The sequence below is a fragment of the Lycium ferocissimum genome, chromosome 12 (assembly GCF_029784015.1).
Source record: "Lycium ferocissimum isolate CSIRO_LF1 chromosome 12, AGI_CSIRO_Lferr_CH_V1, whole genome shotgun sequence".
In the NCBI taxonomy this organism is placed as follows: domain Eukaryota; kingdom Viridiplantae; phylum Streptophyta; class Magnoliopsida; order Solanales; family Solanaceae; genus Lycium; species Lycium ferocissimum.
This window is the reverse complement of record NC_081353.1, coordinates 3,182,331-3,193,893: the sequence shown is the minus strand read 5'-3', so window position 1 is coordinate 3,193,893 and position 11,563 is coordinate 3,182,331. Positions and strand designations below refer to the sequence as shown.

Sequence of the window (11,563 nt, the reverse complement as noted above, 5' to 3'; positions counted from 1 at the left end):
TGGCCGGCCATCCTTGCCTTATTAAAAAAAAAATTTTGAATTTTCCACTTACCCAAAATAGCTCACTTACTAATTATGGAAAATTCCTCCAAGTGCCTCTTTAACATTCCCAAGACATTAAAATCATACACAATTCAAGCCTTTAAAACAAACGGAAGTCTCTCGGGATTGCCTTGTCCCTAACTTCTCGTAATCTACACAAGTTGTCCCGTTGTTCAAAATACGGGATATAACACAAGGTTACTATCTGCCAATCGGGGTCCCCTCCGCACACTAGACGAGACTATCAGTGCCGTGCGGGAAAACCAATGTCACGAGCAATTGAGAGAACAGAAAAGTGAATTGAGAATGAGAAAGAAAGAGAGTTTGTTTGCATTAATGAAAGCTATTACAATGAGAGCAAGCAGTGTCGAGGGGGAGAGACACCAGTACAGAGAATTGATTGCTTGCTTGATCCCCCCTAATAATGCTTTACAAATAAAAACCCAAGTTACAGGACTAGACATAAATTTGCTAGAGAATCACAATCAAAAATACATAAAGTAAACTACTCTATATTTACAACAAAAGAGACCTAATTAGAGCAGGTCCATGTGCACCCTCGGTCGTGTGCAATCGTCGTACGCGCGGGCACCCGGGCGCGCGCCTGTTGGGAGCGCGCACCAGCTGGGGGAGCACCGCCACCGGCGCGGGCACGCGTTGGGGCATGGCCAGCATAAGGGCGCGAGCGAGGGACATTGATGGGGTGACATAAGCAGAAGCAACCTTGTCACTTGGCGAGTCCGAGACCACGGGGCCGTCCATGGCGCTAGGCACTGAGAGGCTTGCCATGGTGCCATGAGGTGCATCCAAAGGGTCATAGGGCATGGCTGGAAAGCCGCCCATGACAGGAATAACGGAAATATCCAGACTCCAGAGAGCTCTCCACCAAAAGCTTTGAAAAATAAAGATTAATTATGAATTTCTAGATTGTATTGTAGAGGAAATAATTTTTAATTCTTATAGTAGAATTGATATGTAAAACTGACTCAGATAATAAGAGCATGAGCTACATTGATAATGTAGAAATAGAAATATGGAAGTGCAGTATGTTTGCAGAGCTACAGAGTGCAGTATACAATTTTCCAAAATAGAGGAATTGAACTCTCGGCGGTAAACTGCTCTTCTTCGTCCCACGAGTGCTTTTAGCTTCATATGCTCTCGTAAATATTTTGGAACTAGTAAATATGCCCGCGCATCACGCGGTGCATTAGTCAATTTGAAGAGGAATTGATGTAGTATATAAAGTTTACATTGATATTAATATTATACTTTTTTCTTCATTATAGAGTTAGATTTTAGGACCTTCTCCATTTCTCCTTGTTTAAGATTTAGAAAAAGCTGAACGAAACGGGGGTAAGGGCAAAAAATCGGGTTCATCTGTACTAAATTTACAAAATCAATTTTTTTTTACCCTTAAAATGGTAACAATTAAATTAGTAAGTGGTTTATAAGATATGTGGTTAGATTAGTAAATTATGTATAATAATAATATGCAAATGATAAATGTATATTGATGAAATAAGAGAAAGTAAAGCTTAAGGAACCAAATTGTAGAATCTGAGAATTGGTCCGGATTTGGGAATTGCTTCTCTAACCCGAGCCAATCAGTAATGAAATTTCTCTCTCTCTCTCTCTCTCTCTCTCCAAGTGTGATAAATAGTAAAAAGCTAACCCTAAAATGAAGGGGGTACACCCCTATTTATAGCTACAAATAGATGGGCCTTATTACAACCTAAAAACTACCTTTTTAAGAAAACCCTAAAATGGATAAGGCGGTGTCCGTACGGATATTCTGACACCCATACTGTTGTCAGCGCAAATGGCGGAACGGTCAGGTGACGTGCAGCCTGGCCCATAATGGATACTCTAAGACTATGTTGATTGTCTTCACCTCAGTTTCGGGTTTTCTGTGCTTATCAACATACTCTCGATTTTTGACACTTACTTGGAAAAAATCACAACTCCTCGGTCCTCGTTCCCTTCAGTCTTACCCGAGGCTAACGACCTCATTCCTCTTTGATCTCGTATCGGATAGCTGCAATATTTACTCCGATTCTTACCGAATACAAATTGCTTTGGTTTTTACCATATACAGATAGTCCGCATACTTCTCGAATCGAAGTTTCATCGAAGTGTCGGGAAGTGGAATGGTTACCTCGGTGACTTCCTTAGTAAGCCTCTCATTGAAAACAGGCGGGAAATAAAACTTCCCTTCATGTCATGTCTCTCTGACTTCGGACACGTGTCTTTTCTTGGTTGGACGACTTCGGTAACCGCCTCAAAATTTTATCTATAAAAGGCGTTACAGTGATTTTCATTTTTCACTTTTGACCTCTTGATTATCTCACTTACCTTGTTCTGTTCTTTCTTCTTCTTGAATCTTTGTTTCGAAATTCTGAGTCTTCGAAAATTTCTTGAGAAAATTCATCCGAGGTCCCAAAATCTTCTCCAAATTCTGAAAAATTCTCTTCAAGTCTTCACAAGTTCATCCTTTCCATCTTCAAAGCTTCATATCTTCATATTTTCCTCTTTAAATCCTCAAATCTTCATTCTTTCCTCTTCAAACCTTCAAATCTTCATATTTTCCTCTTTAAATCCTCAAAATGGAAATGAACACCGACTCTACTCCCAAAGACGCCCCTTCGGTTAACTCTCCAAATACCAAGGCTATTGCCAGTCCCGGAGGCAAAGCACAAACCAGCTCCTTCGAACCCCAGGCTAAAGACATATCCCATCGAGATATAATTTCGACCACGAGTTAACCATTAAAACGGCTGTAAAGAAATCTGACCGGGGTTACGACGTGAGGAGTTACCCATCATTGATCAGAGAGGTGCACCTTCCTAGAGTCCGAATTGAGTGCGGTTGGGATAATTTCCCCATAGAGATTATTGCTCCCGATGATGATGAATCGTTCACCGACTTTAAGGAGGGGTTTACATATATTTACACATACCCTTTCACTTTCAAGCTCAACCCTCTAATAGATTCGGTTATCCTTGAAATGTGTCGAACTTATAAAGTGTGCCTCGCTCAAATAGGCCCGAACATTTGGAGGATCACGGCTTTCCTCCATCTTTTAGCCGATAATGCCAAAGTTAAATTCACCTTGCACCAACTGATCCGGCTATATTGCCTGAGGATCTTCCGTGGCAGAGTTATAAAGCTCGCCAAAATGGGGAGGAACCCTAATCTTTCCTGCATCAATGAGAACAGAGATCGGGGTTGGTACAAGCATTTTGTCTAGGTTAGGACCGCAGACATTATACTGGAGGAGTACATGCCTTTCCCTCAAAAGTTGGAATGACAAACGTAAGTTTTATAGGACTTATCTCCCTTTTACGTGCCTTTAAGCATTTCTTCTAACTATTTCTGATGTTTCAGCTAACGGATGGCTTCCGCAGGCGATCCCCGAATTTACTAGGTGGATCGAAAGTATTATCATCCAACATCCGCACCAAGAGCGGACATGGAAAGATTTATCCCACGACCGGTGGGCAGCACAAAATCATGGTATCTTTCTCTTCCCTTAGCTTCTTGATATTTTCTTTTGTTCAACTTTCTTTTGATTTAATCCTTCAATATTCAGGTTTGGAAAAACACTCTTCGACCCCACGGCCCTTACCAGAGATCGAACCCGCCACACCGGGTTAAGATTTTGATATTTCAGGATCAGCACGGCTCGTTGCCGAGGCTGAAAAGAAGAAGAAAAAACCCAAGTCTAAGGGTCAGAAAAGAAAAAAGAGCTCGAAGGATGTCGCAGGTACATTCGAAACTCGAGATCTGAGGGATGACCCCGATGATGACATTTGGGTCGTGAACATCGGATTGGACCCTTCTGTTGCTATTGTTACCGGGGCTGAGACAACGTCCGTGGAGGTCTCGGAGGAGAGTGTTGCAGCTGATTTGCCGGGCTTTGCCACCGATGGGGAAGTTGAGACCCCTTTCCCCCGATAACCGAATATCTCCAAGCCCCGTTTCCATTAAGGGTCGTCGAGCTGATTGATGTTACAAGCGACACTTCACCCGAGGTGGCGCCTTTGGTAAAAAGGGCCAGAAGGGTCAAAACAACTTCAGCACCTCCTTCTGCTCAATTCTCGGAGCAGGAGAGTTTTGACCATAAGTTTCTCGAGGATGGGTCTGCCGATAATCCTCCTGTAACGGCAGAGGCCTCTGAGTTCGAGCACCTCTCTATTCTACTCATGCCGAGAAGAGCTAACCAGTCTACTGAGTCTAGTTCCCATTCCCGATTGGTAGATATTTTTTCGGCTCCAAGTGTAGAGCCGAGGAGGACCAGGTCGACCATGCTCACCGTTCCTGAAGATTGCAGTTTTTTTTCCCGCCCCATATGGGTGGCCAGTTATCTCCGACCTCTCGTGTCGAAATTTAACAAAGAGAAGGTGACCGAACTCTCGTGGAAGTGCCTTCTCAACGAGGGTATGCATGCTGGCAACCGGGTGAACATTTTTTCTCCCTCCTTCCAACAAGTTTCAGTTTATTTTTCTTAACTTTCATTGTCTGTTGATCTCTAACCTTGTTTACCCCTTTTTATTTTATTTTTTGGAGGCTATCGTGCTTGTGAAAGAAGGTTTTCATCGAGCTCAGCAGGAAATAGATGACTTACGAGCCCAGTTGGATGCCCAGGGCTGAGAGACTGAGAAGTTCAAACTTCTTCTCGAACAAAAGGAAGATCAGTTGAGCCAAATCGTCGATCCTCCAGCCCTCTGAGCCGAACTCAAACCAGCTAAGAGGGAGAACCTTCGGCTAAAAAATGAGCTTGAGGACTCAGTCCAAAAAATAAATTCCTAGAAGAGGACAATAAGCAACTCAGCCGGGGGAACTCCGAGTGTGCCACAAAACTCGATGAGTTAGAGGCCACTATTGTCCAATTAAGGCAGGGACTAGATTCCGTTAAAGGTGAGGCTGTGACTCTGGAGGAGAAATTTAGGCAGCTTGAGTCCGAAAGGGACACTGAGAAGGAAGCTGTAAAGGTTGCCCAAGAGAAGGTCGAGACTCGAGTCCGAGCTAATAAGAAGCTCAAGACTGATCTCGAGGCCGCTATTCGAGATAATGATGGACTTCAGGCCGAGCTAGTTGCCTCCAACCACGTTCGGATTACTCTGAGCAATATGAGGTCTGAGTTGGAGGAAAACTTGAAAAAGGCTCAGGACGACCTGAAGGAAGCCCATGACGAAGTTGAGGCTGCCGAAGCTCGGTCTATCCTTCTAGTAGAACATGAGAAGTGGAAATCTCGGAGGTCTATGCTCGAAGCGGCTCAACAAGGTCTTTCGAATATTCCTACTCGGATCGCCGAGGCAAAGGATGTCGAAGACAGGGCCAAAAGAGCACTCGAAGATAGTTTCGAGGAAGGCTCTAACGAGTCCGACTCTGATGACTCGGGCTCCTCTTCGGCAGATTAAATAGGCTCATAGGACCTTTGTACTTTGTTTTTGATCTTTGTAATACGCTATATAAAATTTGTATGGGCTTTTGTTTTGCCAGTATTTCTTTCGATCGTTTCTGATACTTAGTCATATGAGACTTGGAACAGATCTTTGAGTTGGATAGAATTTACGATATTGTTCCGTATTTATATTGTTTCATTAAAAATGGCTGAGGTTTGACCTTAAGCCCTTAACAATTTTGTCTTACTAGATAAGTAGATAAAATGAGCCAACTTAACTTTTGACTTTTGGGCTTTATTTTAACCGGTTCCTTTTCATCTGATATCTTAATAAGGGCTTGTCCGCGGGAGCCTTTTTATGCTTTGTGAATTCGGACGTCTCCGAACCACTTTGGGCATTTGAGTCGAGGTCTTTAATTACTCGACCCTCTTTCGACTGTTTGAATTCTTTATAAATTGGGCTCGGTTAATTATAACCTTAGTGCCTTCGTCTATTTTGTGACGGTAGTCCCCAGTTGAGGGTAAGCCCATAGGCTTTAATAAATAGTTACTCTCGAGTACATTCATAAAGGGGCACATTTGAAGCGTACTTTTACCGAAGTATATTTCTTAATATTTCAAATATTTGTCTCATACAAGAAACTAAGGACTTCATCTGAACCACGCCTTTTTACCGTAGCAACACTATCTGGGCATGATTCATTCGATTGTTTGGCCCTTACAATGAATCCTAATGCAAAAGGCTCGGCCAATACAAAAAACAAAAAGTACTTCGACTTTTTTGCTTATTTGAACTTTCTTCGATCTTGTCATTCCTATTGAGGGTATCATAGTCCCCTAGTGTTTGTGCGTGAAGCATGAGCGAAGAAACGCTATAGAAAATGATGCTGTTAAATACCCAGTCCCCAGTACTTAGCTGGTCTTCGAGTTCACGACACTTAGCTCGGTTTTTGAATTCTAAAGTAACACGTTGTACATTTTTGCCTCATTAAAAATCTTGCCGGAAAATTCACTTCAGGATAAAACCGAGCTAAGGAAAAAAGAGTGCAACATGTGTTTTCAGACCTAATTCTATTATCTTCGAATTTAACTCCGGTTTGATCCTGGAAAGAAAAAGGTGAGAATTATTGAAATTCACAAAGGGTTAGTGGCTCGTACCTTAGCAATAATATTTTTTCAAGTGTGCCACATTTCAGTTGCTATGCAACTACTAGCCGTCTCTGATTTCTAGTTGGTACGAACCCTTGCTGGTTATTCCGGTTATCTTATACGGTCCTTCCCAGTTCAGGCCTAGTTTTCCATCATCGTGATTCTTAATGTGCAGGGTAATTTTCTGAAGCACTAAGTCCCCAATTTGGAAATGCTGAAGGTTCGTTCTTCGATTATAATATCTCCCCATCCGTTGTTTTTGAGCTTCTAAATGGACCAGGGCATTCTCGCAAAGTTCGTCTACTAAGTCAAGCTTCACGGCCATAGCCTCTTCATTTGACTCGTTCGTCGCATACCGGAACCTTAGGCTCGGTTCTCGAACTTCCACAGGAATTAAAGCCTTGGTACCATAAACTAGAGAAAGTGGTGTTTCTCCAGTGCTAGACTTTGACATCGTTCTGGAGGCCCATATTACCTTCGGCAAAATTTCCTTCCACTTATGCTTTGACGACTCTAGTCGCTTTCTTAGACTTTGAATTATGGTCTTATTCATCGACTCCGCCTGTCCGTTTGCACTCGGGTGATACAGAGTTGACAAAATCTTTTTGATCTTCAATCCTTCGAGGAAGTCATTAACCTTATTACCTATGAACCGTCGACCGTTGCGCAAGTTATCTCGGCAGGAATGCTAAATCGACAAACGATATGGTCCCAAATGAAGTTAATGACTTCCTTCTCTCTGATTTTCTCGAAGGCCTGCGTTTCAACCCATTTGGAAAAATAGTTAGTCATAAATAAAATGAACCGAGCCTTACCTGAAGCCCATGGCAAAGGATCGACAATGTCCATTCCCCATTTCATGAATGGCCGAGGGGATAGGACCGGATGCAGCAAATCCCCAGGCTGGTGTATCATCGGTGCGTGCTTTTGGCATCCATCACATTTTCGGACAAAATTATTTGCGTCCTCCTCCATCCGGTTCTAGTAATACCCTGCTTTGATTATCTGTCGGACCAAGGCTTCGGCTCCCGAATGATTAACACAGGTTCTTTCGTGGACCTCCCCTATCACATAATCTATTTCTCCGAGCCCCAAGGATTTAGCAAATGTTCGTAGAAAGATCGGCGATACAACTGGTCATCGACTAAGCAAAATCTCACAGCTTTGGTTCGAAGGGACGTCGATTCCTTAGGGTCTGTTGGGAGCTTCCCTTCTCGCAAGTAGTTTATGTATTTATTGCACCAATCTCATGTCAAGCTCATTGTATTTATCTCGGCATGGCCATTTTCTACTACCGAGTTCATCAACTGAACGTCGGTGTCAGAATTGAATTCCTCCGCTCTGACCAACGAACCTAAGTTGGCCAATGTATCTGCCTCATTGTTTTTCTCCCTCGGTACATGCTGCATAGTCCATTATTTGAACCGGTGTAGGACTACTTGAATTTTTTGTAGGTGTTCGTCTTTGACTTCGAAAACACCGTTGACTTGGTTCACAACCAGGAGGGAGTCACACTTTGCTTCAATGACTTCAGCCACTAAACTTCGAGCCAATTCCAAACCTACAATCATGACGTCATACTCGGCTTCATTATTAGTCAATTTTAAAGTTCTGACTGATTGTCGAATAATATCACCTGCGGGGGCCTTAAGAACAATCCCCAATCTGGACCCTTTCATGTTTGATGCTCCGTCGGTGTACAAAGTCCAGATCCCTGCGGTTTTCCCCGAGGTTAGCAAAAGCTCTTTTTCTACCTCGGCAACCATTGCAGTTGTAAAATCCTCTACCAAGTCGGCCAAGATTTGGGATTTTATAGGCGTTCTAGGTTTATACTCGATGTCATAACTGCTTATTTCTACGGCCCATTTTGTTAACCTTCCTGACAGCTCCGGTTTATGCATGATATTTTTTAACGGGTAAGTAGTCACTACACATATGGGGAGGCATTGAAAATAAGGTTTCAGTTTCGTAGAAGCACTTACCAAGGCTAATGCTAGTTTTTTGAGGTGAGGATAATGAATCTCTGCATCCCCTAATGTTCTACTTACATAATAGATAGGGAATTGCATACCTTCTTCTTCTAGGACAAAAACGCCACTTACGGCAACCTCAGATACTACCAGATATAAGAAGAGTTATTCATCTGCCTTCGGTGTGTGCATCAAAGGTGGACTCGACAGGTGCCGTTTCAAATCTTCCAAAGCTCTTTGACATTCTAGTGTCCACACGAAGTTATTCTTCTTCCTTAGCAATGAAAAGAAACAGTGACTTTTATCCGAAGACCTTGAAATGAATCGGCTCAAAGCCGCTATTTTTCCAGTTAACCTTTGCACTGCCTTCACGTTGTTAACCACTTCGATGTCTTCAATGGCCTTAATTTTGTCCGGGTTGATTTCAATCCCTTGGTTCGATACCATGAAGCCTAAGAACTTACTCGATCTAACTCCGAAGGCACACTTCTCCAGGTTCAGCTTCATGTTGTATTTGTGAAGTATGTCGAAGGTTTTCTGCAAATGCTTTAAATGGTCCTCTGTTTCTAGGGACTTAACTACCATGTCATCAATATAAACCTCTATTGTTTTACTTATTTATTCTTCGAACATTTGGTTAACTAGGCGTTGGTAAGTTGCACCGTTGTTTTTTTAATCCGAATGGCATTACATTATAGCAATAAGTTTCGTATCAGGTTATAAAAGAAGTTTTCTCTTGATCCTCTGGATCCATCCAAATCTGGTTGTACCCGGAGTAGGCATTGGGAAAACTTAACATCTCATGCCCGGCCGTCGCATCGATCATTCGATTAATGTGAGGCCTAGGGAATGAATCCTTCGGGCATGCTTTATTCATATCCTTATAATCAACACACATTCTAAATTTATTACTTTCTTCGGCATAACAACGACATTAGCTAATCAGTCCGAGTATTTAACCTCCCGGATGGAACCTGTTTTTAAAAGCTTTGTTACCTCTTCTTTGATAAAGGCATGCTTCACTTTGGCTATTGGTCTCCTTTTTTGTCTCACCGAGGAAATTTTTTTATCAAGGCTTAACTTATGCGTCGTTACTTCCAGTGGCACACCTGTCATGTCTAAATAGAACCATGCAAAACAATCGGAGTTAGTTTGAAGAAATTTAATTAACTTATGCCTGAGCTCCGGGGTTAACCCCATGCCCAGGTATACCTTTCTGTCCAGCAAGTGCACAAACAAAATAATCTGTTCCAGCTCTTCTACGGTTGATTTGGTCATGTCCGAATCATCCGGTAGCACGAACGATCTGGGTACACCGAAGTCGTCTTCTTCGAAGTTCAGGCTCATCTCTTTTTTTCTTCGTTCGAATTGACCGAGCCTCCATTCTGTAATTACTATTTAGCATCTTTTCCTTTGGTTGGCTCAACAGCTTTCAAGAACGGTTCCTTTTGAGTGGGGGCTGCTTCTTCGACTGCGAACATCTCCATTCACGCGGGTTGCTCACCACAGACCTTTTTTATCCCTTTCAAGGTCGGGAATCTCAACATTTGATGTAATATCGAAGGTACCTTCCTCATGCTATGAATCCACGGTCTGCCGAGCAACGCGTTGTATTTCATCTCACTTTCGATGACATAGAACACCGTTTGTTGAATAGTACTGGCGATGTTTACCGGCAAAGAGATTTCCTTCTTAGTAGTTTCGCTTGCCATGTTGAATCCGCTGAGAACCCGAGCCGCCGGCACAATTTGGTCCAACAGCCCGAATTGTTCTACCACTCTCTGTCGGATAATATTGGCTGAACTACCTAGAGCAATCAAAATACTTTTAACTTGAGATTTAAAAATTAGGATAGAAATTACCAAAGCATCGTTGTGTGGGCAATGATGCCTTCTGCATCCCCATCGTTGAAGGAAATAGATCCTTCAAGTATATAATCCCTGGTTCATTTTTCTCGAACAATTGAAACCTTTGTCATCTTCATCATCGAGCCTCATGGCATTTTCGTTCCTCTGATTATCATATTGATCACGTGTTGGGGATCCACGGGCTCGACCTGTTTGTGATTTTCCCTACCTTTGTAGTGTCCTTTGGCTTGGTCACTCAAGAATTCGCGAAGCTGACCCACCGGTATCACCTCTAAATAGCAAACCTCGACTGCTTGATCCGCGATCAGCTTGCACCCCCTACTTGAAAGATGACTGGGACCGCCTCTTCCGCTATCTGACCTAAAGCTAGATTTCTCCGGTTGAGCATACGGTCGGTACCTATCCTTCGATGGCCTTATCTCTAGTTCAAAAGTCCTCCTCAACCTTTTAGAATTCTTACTTCCGCTTATCGGGCCAGGGGGAAGTTCAAGTTGATCATCCTCTAGCCGAATCTTGGATTCGTACATGTTATGAACATCGACCCAAGTTACTGCCTCGTATTCCAACAAGTTTTTCTTTAACTTGAACGAGGCAGTAGAGCTTCGTGGATTGAGACCCTTAGTAAAGGCTTGAGCGGCCCATTCTTCTAGGACCGGAGGGCGTTCCATTCGTTCGTTTTGGAACCTATTCACGAACTCTCGGAGTAGCTCGTTATCTCTTTGGGTGATTCCGAAGATGTCCGCTTTTCTTGCCAGTACCTTCTTGGCTCCGGCATGGGCTTTGATAAATGCATCTGCGAGCATCTCAAAAGAAGTGATGGAATGCTCGGGCAGATGGTCATACCAGGTCAGTGTCCCTTTGGATAGTGTTTCACCGAACTTTTTATAATAATACTGATTCGATTTCATCCTCTTCGGCGTCGTTGCCTTCTATAGCACAAGTATACGAGATCACATGCTCCTGCGGGTCTGTCGTCCCATTATATTTCGAGATATTCGGCATTTTGAACCTTTTCGAGATCAACTTCGGGGCCGCACTCGGAGGGAATAGCCTTTGAATGTATCTCTTTGAGTCCGGTCCTTTTAGGATCGGGGGTGCCTCCGGGATTTGGTCAACCCAAGAGTTGTACA

General features: G+C 43.0%; 1 protein-coding gene across 1 annotated transcript; it reads left to right on the top strand.

Moving 5' to 3' along the window:
- Positions 1 to 3,796: 3,796 nt before the first annotated feature.
- On the top strand, positions 3,797 to 5,462 carry LOC132040938 (uncharacterized). Its single transcript, XM_059431624.1, has 3 exons — positions 3,797 to 3,805; positions 4,149 to 4,295; positions 4,941 to 5,462. The coding sequence occupies exons 1-3, from the start codon at positions 3,797 to 3,799 to the stop codon at positions 5,460 to 5,462; spliced, it is 678 nt and encodes a 225-aa protein (XP_059287607.1).
- Positions 5,463 to 11,563: the final 6,101 nt, after the last annotated feature.